This window comes from Peromyscus eremicus, chromosome 8b (genome assembly GCF_949786415.1).
Source record: "Peromyscus eremicus chromosome 8b, PerEre_H2_v1, whole genome shotgun sequence".
Classification (NCBI taxonomy): domain Eukaryota; kingdom Metazoa; phylum Chordata; class Mammalia; order Rodentia; family Cricetidae; genus Peromyscus; species Peromyscus eremicus.
This window is the reverse complement of record NC_081424.1, coordinates 48,599,497-48,614,295: the sequence shown is the minus strand read 5'-3', so window position 1 is coordinate 48,614,295 and position 14,799 is coordinate 48,599,497. Positions and strand designations below refer to the sequence as shown.

General features: G+C 43.4%; 1 protein-coding gene across 1 annotated transcript in view; it reads right to left on the bottom strand.

The window, feature by feature from the left end:
- Nucleotides 1–14,799, bottom strand: part of Ccdc170 (coiled-coil domain containing 170) — a 74,661-nt gene that overhangs the window by 27,525 nt on the left and 32,337 nt on the right. The window contains exons 5-6 of the mRNA XM_059272390.1: nt 14,590–14,775; nt 799–1,116 (exon numbers count right to left, since the gene is read on the bottom strand). Of these exons, the coding sequence (XP_059128373.1) occupies nt 799–1,116; nt 14,590–14,775 (504 nt within the window). The remainder of the gene's footprint in view (nt 1–798; nt 1,117–14,589; nt 14,776–14,799) is intronic.

Sequence of the window (14,799 nt, the reverse complement as noted above, 5' to 3'; positions counted from 1 at the left end):
ATGCTAATAAGATAAGAAAGTAAAAATCTAAAACGTGGGGACGGTAGCTCACTGACAGAGCATCCTTCCCAGTGTGAGAACCTGGGTTCTGCCTTCATTATTGCAAAAAAGAAGAAGAGATCGTTGGGTCTGGGGAGATAGCCCCATGGTTCAAGTGCTCGCTGTGTCAGCAAGAGGGCCAAATGTGGGATTCCAGAACTGACATTAAATGCCCGGGGCTCATCTGTCATCCTAGCCTTGAACGGCAGAGACAGGACTCTCTAGAGCAAGCTGTCTGGTGAGGCTGACCATACCACCAAGCTTTGGGGTTGACTAGTCCCAAAGGAAGACTCCTGATATGTACCTCCAGTCTCCATAGGAGACTGCACCTGCAGGGTCCCAGACACATGCAAACAGATACACATACACACCACACACGGACAGACACATACACACCACACAGAGACACATGCAAGTAGACAGATACACACCACACATGGACACATGCAAACAGATACATACACACCACACAGAGACACATGGAGGCCGTGAAGGGAGAAGGAAGAGGAAAAAGAAACAGGAAAGGTCACTGAAAATCTCAGAAACCATGACCTCAGGGTCTTGCCAGAGCTCACGCCACCCTGAGTAAACGCATAGGAGAAACATGGACAGCTCCAACTCCATCAAGAACTCGGGCCATCCGAAGTACAGCTAAAGGTGGCGCAAACATGCTCCATTACATAGTCACTACTTCCAAGACACGGCTGCTGTGTGCAGAGTGAATGCTGAAGAAGTTGTGCGGGGCCATGGTCTACTCACCCTCTTCTTGCTCTCCTCCTGGATGCTGAGCTCTCGAACCCTCTCCAATATGGCACCCTCCGTGGACCCAGCCGTATCCAATCGGCCACAAAGAAGCGCCGCCAGCTTCTCCCTGAAGGAGGCGTTCTGGCTTTGCGAGGCTGCGGCTGCATCCCTGCTGGCTGTCAAGCTCAGGTCCAGCTGTTGGCAGCTTTTCCTCAGCTGGGTCAGCTCTTGCTTTGAAGCGTCCCAGGCTCGCTGCACAGCAAGCAGCCTTTCCCGGAAGAGCTTAGCTTCCTTTTCTAGAGCTGTTCTTGCTTCCACAGCACTGAGCAAGTCCTGAAAGATTATAGAACGAAAAGAGTAATGGAGACATCCGCACTGGATGAGGTCTTCATTTACCTCTCCCACCCACGTGACTCCAAGAACTTAGGGTTAGATGTGCCTTACGATCTTAGTTCTAAGGTCTCTCCGTGGCTTCATAAAGTTATTAAATATAGTTGTTTGGGCTAGAGAGAGAGCCTAGTGGTTAAGAGCACTAGCTGCCCTTCCAGAGGACCCCAGCTTGATTCCCAGCACCCACACAGTGTCTCATAACCATCTAGAATTCCAGTTCCAATGGATCTGACACCCTCTTCTGCCCTCCACAGGCACCAGGGATGCATGTGACTTACATTCACACATGTAACCAAAACATTCACATATATAAAAATCAATAAATAAATCTTTTTATTTTTTTTAAAAAAAAATAGCTGTTTGAGGTACTTAGGATGTGACTAAGTCAATAAAGTGCTTATCTAGCATGCACAAAGCCCTGTATTCGAGTCCCAACGTCACAGAAAAAAACCCTAGGCTCTAGCCCCATCGTCACAGAAAGCCAGGCACAGTAGAGCACAGCTGAAAACCCAACAATGAGGAGGCAGATGCAGGAAATCGCAAATTCAAAGTCATCCTCTGCTACACAGCAAGTTTGGGGCTAGCCTGGACTACATGGGTCACTGTCTCAAAAACAAACAAACAAACATTATTTGAATGCAGTGGCTGCTTTAATCCTGTGTTTAAAACTAGACTGGTAGTCTCTTAGAAGTGTCGCTTCCAGTTCACTGACTAACTTCTCTCAGAAAGAAAAAAACAGGAACTGATAGAGCCTGAGAAAGAAGGACTAAAAGACTGCCGGGGGGGGGGGGGGGGGTGTAGCGGATTGAAAAAAGGAGATAAGACCCACACTTAGAAAAATAATCTTGAAAAATACAATAGGTAGCCAGAGATTAAGAAAAATGAAATGCAGGGCACAGAGACGTGCGCCTACTTCTTTAACTAGCGGTCAAGTGCCAAAACATGTAAATTCATATCAAATAAGATCAAACAACGGGTCGGCCTGCCTTATGACATAGTCTTGATGCTTAGTTAAGGATCTTTCATTTTATTTTGTAATGAAAATAGAGTGTGAGGGGCAAAAAGCACAGAAAAGAGACAACATCCTTGACCACAGACTCACCCGACGGGGCCAGTAACATTTCTGGCTGTTAGTTAAGATACAATCATTGTTTTTACATTAGAAATGGTCTTTAAAGGGAGTTTCTCTCCACCAACAGCTGGGAGACAGGAAAAGGGGTGGGCTGAAATGCTACTTCCTATTTCATAGAGAAAATATAACATCTTCCCTTTTTTCTTACAGTGATTGTAAAATTAAATAAATAAAACAAGGAAGTCTCAGTTATCAGTTGGAAAGAAAAGCCGCCTGGAGGCAAGGTAGTTAGAAAAGCCTGCCCCTTGCAGGGTAATCACTCTTTGGGGAGCTTATTTTGTAAAATGCTTTGCTTTTTAGGGACTTAGTTTCCCCTTTCTCTTTCAAGAACACCCGCATCACTGCTAATTAAATCAAGGGCCTTAAAGTACAGCCCAGGGTCCTTTAGCAAAGACACCATATTTTTAGCGTTTACCGATTTCTTTCAGATAGGAACACTGTATCTGCCCACTTGCTCACTTTTGGTAGCCAGGAGCAGTGTTGGTAATGAACAACTAGACTCATGTTTTTACTTAGAAAACAGATGCCCTAAACTCGATGCAAGGATAAAAGTTAACCCAAATGAGTTCCAAAGCCATATAGACGATTACATAGTAGCTTGTGTATGAAAAGAAGCCCCTTCCTGCAAAAGCGGGAATCTCTCGTTGTCAGTCATGGTATTTGAAAGCAGTTCTACAAAAAGCCTTTAAGATACATTAAAAAAAAAAACTATCAGAGCAAGATGGCTCAGTGGATACAGGCGATTGCCACCAAGCCCAAAGACCTGAGTTCAATCTCCAGGACCCATGTGGTGGAAGGAGAGAACCAACTCACCTGTGAGTTTTCCTCTGACCTCCATACATGCACATAACATGCTAGCAACACACACAAAAATAAATAAATAAAACATGTTTTTAATTTAAATAGATCAGATGATAGAGTATGAAAGACTTGCTGACAATTTGAAGTACATTAATTAAATGTCATCCAATACCAAAAGAGCACCAAACATAATTAAAATATTTTAGCTTTGAAGATTGTTTCTACCCTACTATCTACTACCAACTTAATCTAACACCCTACAACAGTGGTTCTCAACCTGTGGGTCATGGATGACCTCTTTGGTGGTTGCTTATCAGATATCCTGCATATCAGATACTCACATTACAGTTCACAGCAGTAGCAAAATTACAGTTATTAAGCAGCAATGAAATAACTTTATGATTAGGGGGTCACCATGACATGAAGAACTGTATTAAAGGGTCACAGCATTAGGAAGGTTGAGAAGCACCCTAAAACAAAGCACTGCCTCTTTTTAATCCAAGCGCCCATCATAATGTCTACTAAAAAATCACAAAAGTAGTTTGGTTGGATTTTTTTTCTGGAAACATCCAGCCCAGTGAACTCTAATCTGTTTCTCTATGAAATGAAGGAACCGGAGCCAGCAGCAGACCTTGGGGACAGCCACTCCCCGGTGCTCTGACTAATCACTCTGGGACTCAGCTGCACTGGTCTACTGGAAATAGATGTCCTCGGGACTGCAAATGCAATTACCTCCCCAAGTCCCCAGGAGCAAGCCACCGCACTGGAGTCTGGTTGCATGGCTACCTCAAGGATGCCCTGAAGCATGAGACATGAGGTGACATGAGCATGGCTAGGCGTGACCTGGTGACAACTGTCAGACCACACTGACATGGAAGGAGAAACACACAACTTCTTCCCCAGAAAGCTCAGAAGTGGCCTCCACTGAGGACACATCTGCGCAATAAGGGCAGCCCTCCCCCCGCCCCCCCCCCCGGCGGAAGGTAATGCTTAAAACATTTTGTAATAATTAACAAATCTTGCTGGGTATGGTACTACATGCTTTAAATCCCAGCATTTGGGAGGCAGAAGCAGGTGGATCTCTGTGAGTTCAAGGCCAGCCTGGTCTGCCATAGCAAGTTCTAAGGCAGGGCTACATAGAGAGAACCTGTCTCAAAAAATATCAAAATAGTAATAATAATAATAAACTTAGAGGCTCAGGCCTCTAAGTCACTAAATGAGCAATAATGATGTCACCATTACATTTAACAAAATTGTGTACAAATAACATGAAGTGTTCAGTGGAAGACAAAAGTCTGTCTGAAGCAAAAAAAGCCTCTCAATGGTTTGTGCAGAGAAGGCTCGGTGGGTAAAGTAGCTGTCTCAAAAGCATAAGAACCTTGAGTTTGAATCCCCAGGCCCCATATGAAAAAGCCAAGAGATCTGCTGAGTGGGGAAAGACAGGCAGATCCCCAGAGCGGGCAGCGGAACCAGTGTGGCCTAACCAGTGAGCTACAGGTTCAATGAGAGATCCTGTCCCAAAAATGATATGATAAGCAATAGAGGGAGAGACTCTCCATCAACCACTAGCCTCCACAGGCACACAAACACATACACATTCATGCATGACATACACACACACAAACACATACACATTCACGCGGGACATACACACACAAACAAACACATACGTTGTGGAATATTATTTTAACTAGGCAAAGATGCGTTACATTTGTTTCTGCTGTGGAATGTTACTGTGTAGAGGTGTGTTACATTTGTTTCTGCTGCATTAGTTTAATTATGTGAAGATGTGTTGCTGTTTCACCCTGCCTGCCTAAGGCACCTGATTGGTCTAATAAAAATCTGAACGGCCAATAACTAGGCAGTAGAGGGATAGGCGGGGCTGGCAGGCAGAGGGAATAAATTGGAGGAAGAATCTAGAGAAGGAGAAGAATGAAGAGAAGGAGGGAGAAAGAGGGAGATGTCCGGGATCAGAAGCCAGGCATCCACCAGCCAGCAGACACAGAGTAGGACATACAGAAAGAAAAGGTTAAAAAAACCCGAGGCAAAACACAGATGAAGAGAAACAGGTTAATTTAAGTTATGGAAAAAAAGCTAGCCAGAAGTGAGCATAAGCTAAGGCTGAGCATTCATAACTAATAATAAGTCTCCGTGTCATGATTTGGGAGCTGGTTTGTGGCTCAAAAGAAAAAGCCCGGTACACACAAACACATTCATGCATGGTATACAGGCGCAATTGATTCCTAACATGAACTTGCTGACTACAACATGGACTTACATATTTCTGTGATCAAATTACCTCTTAAAAATACAATTAGAACTACTACACAGAGAAACCCTGTCTTAAAAAAAGAAAAACACAATTAGTTCTTGTCAAGGTGGTAACTTGTGGCTGAAGCTTCATTCCCCCAATTCTAAACTAATTTTATAAATTAAAATGTCAGTTGTTTAATTCTGCCCACTGCAGTTAAGATTAACAAATAAACCCTGCAAGTGCCCACAAGTAAGCACACGCGTGTGAGCACAGACAACGTGGGTATAAATTTGTTATATAAAATATAACATGCAAACATCTTTTAAAACTACAATTCTAGTCCCCAAAACATAACTATATGCCAAATTACTAAGTATGGCAGTGACAAATACTCCAAATTATTCAATTAGAGCACAGTTATATGTCCCTGGGTGACACTAGACCTTACAGAAGAATGCGTAGGACTGTCGGCCGACACAGGGCTAGTGACAGATTTTGAAAGCAGAGTTACTCTTGTTTGATTTAGATACAAATTAAAAATAAATATCTTAGAGGTGAAGAAATCACCTTAAAATCTCTTGGAAGCCAGGTCCGAGGCTGCACCTTGACAACCCTGGTTTCAGCAAACCTTTGTAAGAAGGGCTTAGTCCTGTGTCTTTGTTTTTCTTATTGTTTCGTTTTGCTGAGACAGACTCTTTCTTTGTAGCTCTGCCTGGCCTGGAACTTACAATGTAAACCAGGCTAGCCTTTAACTTATCTTGGGTCAATGTTGACCAGGCTACCCTTTACCTTTAACTGGATCTTCCTGTCTCTCTTTCTCTCTTGAGAGCTAGGATTACAGAAGAGCATGTCACCACAGTCAGCAACTTCTGGAAATGTCTTGAAATCCAAGCATACCCCTCCCGTAAGCTGTAGGAGTCCATTTTCGGGTTCCTCGTGGCTTCACCCAGCAGATCCGCATAGAGGATGATTAGGACCACCGGCCTGAGTGCAGGTGTCTGAGATGGTCTGCACTTGGCTGTGCTGGAGGAGGAGGTCTTTTGCTCCACCCCCTTGGCATCTCTATAAATGCCCTGGGGCAGAGACAGTCGGGGCCCGTTGGAATAGGTTCCAGGCCCTCTCGAGGCTATCCTTTATTTTCTGTTTATCTCCACAATCTAAATCCTCCTATCTAATATTTCCTGCTGCTCACACTCAAGAAAACTCTGGGGAGCTGTGGTGTTGGTGGGTAAACGCCCCACAGTAAGCATCATGGGTCCAACCAAGACTTCCTCACTTCGTAGGCAAACCCAAAGCTAGTGTGTGATCACAAGCAAACTTCAATGCTGGCACAAACACCACTCCTTGTCAATATATTTGCAGATAGTTTTCTTCTTAACACAAAGCTGTGTGAATTTAACTTTTGTTCAGATAATATTGTATAACCAAGAGCTTCATTATTAATCTCCTGTGCACAAACTTTCAAAATAGGATGGGTACCATTTGAGTGATTCTTTTTCCCCACACTTATTCTCCATACAGTGATTATGTTTCCATTTTGTGGCTGTGGTTTCGAATACTTGAAATTTGGATTTGCACTTTATGCAAATAAATGTTAATTTTCCCAATAATTTATTTTTCTATCTATAGAGATATTAGTCAGGAGCTGACTCAAAATAAATAAAGAGTTATGACCCTAACCCACAGCCCAGAGGACATTCATACTAGAGTGCACACACAGAAAGACTGGTGGAAGTTTTGAAGTTGTGTTTTGGGGGGAGATTTTCTTTAAGTGGAGCATTTACCCTGCAGATGCCTCCGGGGATCCGAAGGCTGCCTTGTCGTCCAGGAGGCTTTGCTCTGTTCTACTCTTAACAGATGCTCAGCGATGCAGAAGCTGCAGAGCAACATTTTACTTCAGATGAGCCGACCTTTCCCAGATCAGGGCTGTCCCAGTGGCATTGTGTATGTCGAAAAGGACAAAGGTAGCTGAAGTTTGAAAGTCTCATTATTAGCAACCTCGGTGCTGGCTGACCGGGGATGCATCTGCCCCAGAAGCCACTGTGTTCCTGGGCTGCAAACACTGCCCTAGGCTGCTCATTCTGTGCCTGGAGGACCACGGACAGTTCCCACTGGATCTTTTCAGCAGGATGCGATGGGTTCTGTCATGGATAGGATTAGACCCACAATAAACAGTATTGTATCGTGTAATCTTTAAATGCTGTTCTGATTTTAAATTTTTAGAACAACCCTAAGGATAAATCATCTAATAAATTTTAATAAATATCAGAATGTCAACCTTGACAACGTCAATACAATAATATATTAAAAGCTAATAAGTAAAAAGAGGGGGATGAAAAATGAAGAGGATTGAATTCTTCCTGTTTTGTGGCAGGAAGTACAATGAACAACCTTCTGCTGTTTCTTCCATCATTCCTTGGCTCGGTTGTTGATTGTACTTTAGACTCCCAGGAACAGCTGGAACTTGGACCTCATGAGCAGGTGTTATATTCGTGTCTGTTTTCATGCCAGTTGCTCATCTGGAGAGTGGAACTCCTCAGCCTCTTACACAACACAGAGAGGGTCCAAGTAAAGAGCACTGGGGAAAACCTTGGACTGCTGAGCCGAAGGAAGAAATTTAGAAATTACTTCAAAATGTTTGCGATGTGGCCTGGTAGCACAGGCCTGAAATCCTAGGTACTTGGGAGGCTGAGAAGAAGGGTCAAGGCTTGCCTAGACTATGGAATACATTCATGTCCAGCCTGGGCAATTTAACAAGACCTGGTCTCCAAGAATTTTTTTTTTCTAAGTAAAGAAAATATGCCTGAGGGTCATGTGCCTTCCATGAATGAGGCCATAGGTTCAATCTGCAGAACTGAAGAAACAAGAAAGGAAAGGAAGGATGGGGGGAGGAAGGGAGGGGAAGGGGAAGGAGTGGAGGGGAGAGAAGGGGAGGTAAGGGAGGAGAGAGTTGGGGAAGGGAGGGAAAGGGAGGGGAGGGGAGAGGAGAAGAGGAAGAAAATATATCTCCATTTGCTGTGTGAAGTAAGACACTACCAGGATTAGGGCATAAATAGTAGAAACTCTGGTCTCAGGCTCTTTTGATGGGAAACTGCCCCAGCTGGAAGTGCAGGAACATCAGGGACTTTCCACCTCTGGGGGAGCCTGAGGAAGGACTAGACACTAGTAGGGGAAAGGTAAGTCTTTAAAGTGCTTACCTAGTATACACAAGGCTCTGGGGTCAACCCCCAGAACTGCCAAAAATAACTAGTAAATTGGAATAATAAAATATGACAGGCACGGCGCTCGCCTTTAATCCCAGTGCCTGGGAGGCAGAGGCAAGCTGATCTCTGTGAGTTTGAGCCTAGCCTGGTCTACATAGTTTAGCCCCAACTGGCTGCATAGTGAGAACTTATCTCAAAACAAGTAACTAAAGATAATTCACATTCCTATGAGAGCTGGGGTCTAGATAGGAAATTACCTGAAGGTTTCTTCCAACATGGCACGTGGTGTTAGACAGCCTTAGTTTCCTTAGTAATCTATGTCTAACCATTTCTCACTTCCAGGACCTGTTCTGCCTGCCTCTTCTCTTCAAATAATCTTATACTCATTTTAATCTCTAGGTAAAAGTGAGTCACAAGGAGAGAGAAGAAAAAGTAAATTGTGTCCCGGATGCACACTGAGTACTACACAGATGTTACTGTGTGTTCTCTGTAGCTGTGGCTTCCCACAAACATGGATCCAACCAACAGCAGGTCAAAAATACACAGGAAGGAAATTAAGTGCAGACCTTTTCCTTGTAAATTCTTAATAAATAATAGTTTGTGTGCTAGTCTGATTGTATTAAGAATTAGAAGTAATTGAGAGATAACCTAAAATCTATGAGATGATATGTATACTAAACTATAGTTCTTTACACAATGGCTTGAACATCCACAGATTTTTTTTTTTTTTTTTGCTCTCCATGGGGCATCCTGGATTGGAGCCCCCACATATATCAAGGGATTATTACCTATAACTTAATACTAAAAATACATATAACATATAGCCTTAAATCATATTCCCATTTCAGGGATAATTTTCAAAGAAACCAAAGGTTCCAAAAGTAAAGTTGCATGCCTGGGAAGGACTTCATAATCAAATGATTCTGGAGCCACAACCAAAGTCCCAGCAATAGCCAGGTGGTGGTGGTGCCCACCTTTGATCCCACCCAGCACTTGGGAGGCAGAGGCAGGTGGATCTCTTTGAGTTCAAGGCCAACCTGGTCTACAGAGTGAGTTCCAGGACAGCCAGGGCTATATAAAAAAAACCCTGTCTGGAAAACAAAACAAAACAACAACAATAAAATGACAAAACAACTCGAGAGGAGAGGTTTATTTTTTCCACTCATGGTTTAAGGGTGTTGGTCCCTCATGCTGGAGAAGTCAACACAGAGGAAGCATGAAGCAGCTGGTCCCATTGCATACACAATGTGCTCAGCTAGCTTTCTCCTTTTTACTGTCCAGGACCCGAGCCTAGGGAATAGTGCCACCCATTTCTACTGTGGGTTTCCCAACCTCAATTAACCTAATTGACGTAGTCTCTCATGAAGCATCCTAGAGGCTAAACAATCCCTCCTAGGTGTCCCCTGAGGCTTTTCTAATAGGGGATGCCAGATCTTGAGAAGGAGACCATTGACTTGAGCTACTACAGCCTGCTTCTTAACTCCTCTGCCCACCATATTAGGCTCAGCTGTCTGTACTCCTTGAATGTAGCATAATGAAGAAAATAATACAGAAGGGTCAGCATTCCAAACCTAGGCATGACTGGATCCAAAAACAGTACCAGCCCCTAGTCTCTTCTTTCTAACCAAGGAAATAGGAATGATGTTGAACAAAAGAGGCTATTTAAAGTAGAACGTGTGTGTGTATTTAACTTCTAGGCTCTAAAAAAGGTGTGTGTGGCTTTTATGGGCAAAGTGGCTACTTTGAACAGAGTTGAATTTGTTTTTAAGATCACAAAGATAAAAGGTACCAAGCTCTGACAGCTTTTAAAACACACTGCAACATTTGTGGTGCAGCTGAGGGGTACATGTGCTTAACAGGCATAATAGCTTCACTCAGTTCCCAGTACCCAAACACACAAAATCACTGCTAAAGATTTCCAAAGAATATATTTACTACCCATGATAAATCACCTGGATTTTTTTTTTCTTGGAGTCAAGGTCTTACTATGTAGACCAGACTGACCATTAACTCACAGAGATCCTCCTGCCTCTGCCTCCTGAATGCTGAGATTAAAGTGTGCGCCACCACACTTGGCGCTTAATAGAGTCTTTAAACAAAGCAATAAAGCCAAATTTTGTAGACACACCCTCCTCCCCCCAGCTGTGTGGCTAGGCTACTCCAGCCTCTTCCATACATCTGGACTTTCCTAATAAAATAAAGTTTCCTACCTCAAAAACAGAGCTTTGGAAAGCAGTCTGGAGACTTTCCGAGGCTGTTAACGTGTCAGGAGAAGCACTGGGCGGAATTTTTTGATAGTAAATCATCAGAGTAATAGTTCTGTGAATGAGCACTTTATTAAAGACCTCAGGTTTTTATTGCCCATATTTTTATTTTACAGTTTTTATGATGTTGGCAGGAACCTGGAGCCAAAGTGCTTGAGTTTCCAGAATGACTCCCAAGTAAAGACACTTATATAAGAAAAGGAGTTGGGCTCTGTTTTCCTGTTTCATGTAGTACTCTGACACACTTTCTCACTCCTTTCCTACTAAGGTCCAGAGACACTTTTTGAAAGTTTATACTCACTAAGGAAATTGCACGGCTGTTTATTATTATTCTTCTGCTAATAAATAATCCCTGCCAACACAATTATATACGGGATGATGCGGCAGCTGCCGTGCAAAGAGGATGATTGACAGAGGCCGAGCACTGTGGCGACAAGGGTTCAAGCCCCAGGCTTGCCACGTGATCACTGTGTGAACTTGAACAGATCACACAATCTCACTGAGCACTGTCACTGGGATAGGGTGAATGTACAGAAAGTGAGCGCGCCTGCAGTATGGTCTCAAAGCACCTTGTTTCCTTGACATGTAGAACATCAGTTCTCTAGGGAATTGAGGGGTTGAGGCTGGTAACCTGGAAATTTCAAGTAAGCCTAGGATATTGCCTTTGTCCTGAAATTAAGGAAGTGTTAAATAAGTGTCATGGGGCAGGGGCACAGGGCCATCTCCAAGGAGCTTCAGATCCACAAGATCAGAGAATTTGGACTATCAAGAGAAAAACTTGACTATTAGAAAACAAAACAATAACAGTTAATGTCAAGGAATGAAAAAGAAGCTGCTTTTTATAGAATTATAGCAGCTGGACATCCATGTAGTCATCGCTTTGTTCTGGATTTTGGGTCCTTTAAGAAAAACAAGAGAGGGAGGGAGGGAGGGAGGGAGGGAGGGAGGGAGGGAGGGAGGGAGGGAGGGGCAGCTGATCTAGAAGGAACTATCAATGTATAAATTATCACTTTGCCACTATCTGGGGGATAGTTCATCAAGACAAGATTTGGTGGATGCTAACATCTTGAAGAATAAAGATAAGAACACAGCTTCATGGTAGACCACTTGCCTAACATGCATGAAGCCCTGGGTTCCATTCCAGTATCATAAACAAAAAAAAAGCAAGAAATGACCTCATAATTGTTACCCCACAGATACCTCAGGCAACTGCAGAAGGAAAAAAAAAATGTTTGTTACACTAAAGAGTTGGGAGCCAGGCATAGGGGTGTATGCCTCTAACTCCAGCCTCTGGAAAGCTAATGAAGGAAGATTGCTATGCATTTGAAGCCAGCCTGGAGCCACATAGCAAATGCTAGACAAATATCTGCCCGTCTATCTGTCTCTCTGTCTGCCTGCCTGACTACCTGTCTGTCTGTCTATTTATCTATCGATCCATCTATCTCCCTCGCTCTTCCCCTTCTCCCTCTTTCTCTCACTCTTTCCCTCCCTCCACCTTGCTCCATCCCCTTCCGTTTCCCTCCGCCATGTGAGGCACAGAAGAAAAAAAAACCGCTACGTGTATAAGCATAGACGAGGACCTCATTAGAATTCAGCCACGCCAGCACCTGACCTGGCATTTCCAACTCACTGTTGTATAAGCCATACACTCCAAATTGTTTTTAAAGTGTCATTTTCCTATAGTTTTATGGTCCTGGGAATCAAACGAACCCAAGGCTTGCACGTTTAGACTCTCATGCTCTCACTGCGCTGGATTCCCAGCCAAGCCTGTGGCATTTTGTTCTAGAAGCACAAACTGTCCAGGACAAGAAGCTGACGAAAATGACAGTCTTTGCTTTTCCCCAGTGCTGAAGTACCGGGGAAGGAGAGCCAAAGGTAAGGGGATTTGTTCATGAAGAGCACTGGAAATAATGAGAAATGACCATCATGACTGTGGAATAATTAGAAATCATCATCATTACTACAGATCACTGTCAGACCCAGTGACGTCGTTGTAGACAAGGAAGGTGTAAGGAAGATGCCTCCTTCGCACACCAACTCACATCATTCTTAGCCTGGAGGCCACTGGGCCTTCCTCCCTCATGGAGCCTCTCTGGGACACCTAATCAGAAAGTCCCAATCCATGACTAGAGCCACAGCACGTTCCCTAATGGGCTGCACCGGCTCACTTTAGCTTTTGAAAGTGAATGGTTAGTGTTAATCCAATAATGAGTTTCTTCATCACGTAACTCAAAACATAATTAAAAGATTATACAGTGTTAAGCATACAGTATTTATTCTCACACTCAAACAAGGGCTAGCTAGTTGGAAAAGACCAAGCTATTCATTGTGTAAACAAAAGTTTATAATTAGGAGCCAATTCCTTTGGTGGACACCTCTCAGAATTACAGCATCCATGTACTTGGATCCGTCAAGTCTTGTAGGACTTTGTTTTACATGACAGATGACACGTGAAAAATTACATAGGACTATTGTGGTTTAAAAGAGAAATGCCCCTCATAGGCTCATGTGTTTGAACACTTGGTCCCCAGTGGGTGGTGCTGTTGGGGAGGTTCTGGAACCTGCAGGAGGCAGAGCACTCCCAGAGGAAGTATATCACTGGGGGTGAGATTTAAGGTTTTATAGCTGACCCCACTTCCTGTTTCCTCCCTTTCTGCTTCCTGCGTGTGGATGAAATATGATCAGTCTTCTTCCTGACCACCAGGTGGCCTCTCACTCCGGCTGCCATGATTTCTCTCCCATCATGGACCATATCCCCTCCGGAACTGTAAGCCAACATGAAACCTTTCTCCCCAAATTGCCTTTGTTAGAGTATTCTATCATAACAGCAAAGCAACTGATGCAATTCTTCATAATGGTCTTATTGATAACAGTGTGTAGTGTAGTGTATTATACATATACAAGTACATTGAATAGTTCCAGGTTATATACTTTTTTTAAATGTGTTTCAAAGAAAAAAAAAGCTAGGATTGCTCAGATTGCTTCTACATAAACATGAGAATTTACATTTGGATCCCCAATATCTGTGCAAAAAGCCAAGTATGAAGAGGGGAAAGGGAGGGAGAGAGAGGAAGGAAGAAGAAGGGAGAGAGAAAAAGAGAGAGAGAGCACACTACTATAATCCCAAAGGTGAAGTCAGGATTTTGAGAGCCTTCTGGCCACCCAGTATGGCCAGTTGGCAAGCTCCTGGCTCAGTGGGAAACCCTGTTTCAAAAAATGAGGTGGAGAGACATAAAGAAAGCCAGCCATTGTTAACCCCATTGTCAACTCTCTGACCTCCACCCATGTGTATACGGGCACACACACAATTAATTAAATAAAAAAGGAATTATAAGAAATATCCCCGGAAGAGAAGTGGATGCCTAAGAAAAGGGAAGAGAGGGAGGAGCTGACATTTAATATCTTTTATACAACTAGAATTTTGCATCTTTTAAACTCATTACCTATTAGCTCAAAGTCTAAGACTTGAATATAAAAAACATCCTTATTATCTAATCAAAGTAGGCCATCTCGTCTACAAATCCTTTAGAGCATTTTGTACTTCTTTTTTTTGCAATTAGAAATAAATAACTAGTATGTATAAAAAGTATCTCTCAAATATCAAATGTGCTACGTGGGTCACTTAGCCCCATGATGTCCCCCACCCCCCACTGAGAGCAGGCCCTTTGAAACGGTAGCCCATAATTTCAGGGCACTCCGGACATCTGCTCCTGCATTTCTGCTCTGTGAGCACGCCACAGAGGCACCTTCAGCCCACTGTACCTGATTCAGCTTGTCTTTCTCCAGCGCCCAGGAGGCAGCTCTTTTCTGCTCCCTGCTGACTTCCGCTGCCAGCCTCCTGATCGTTTCTCTGTTAGCTTTTGCCTCCATCTCATGGACATTTATAGTCTCTTCAAGAGTACTGATTTGTCCTCTCAGGAATGTGTTTTCCTTGCACAGTTCTCTAAGCTGAAGAGAAAGAAATTACAGCTG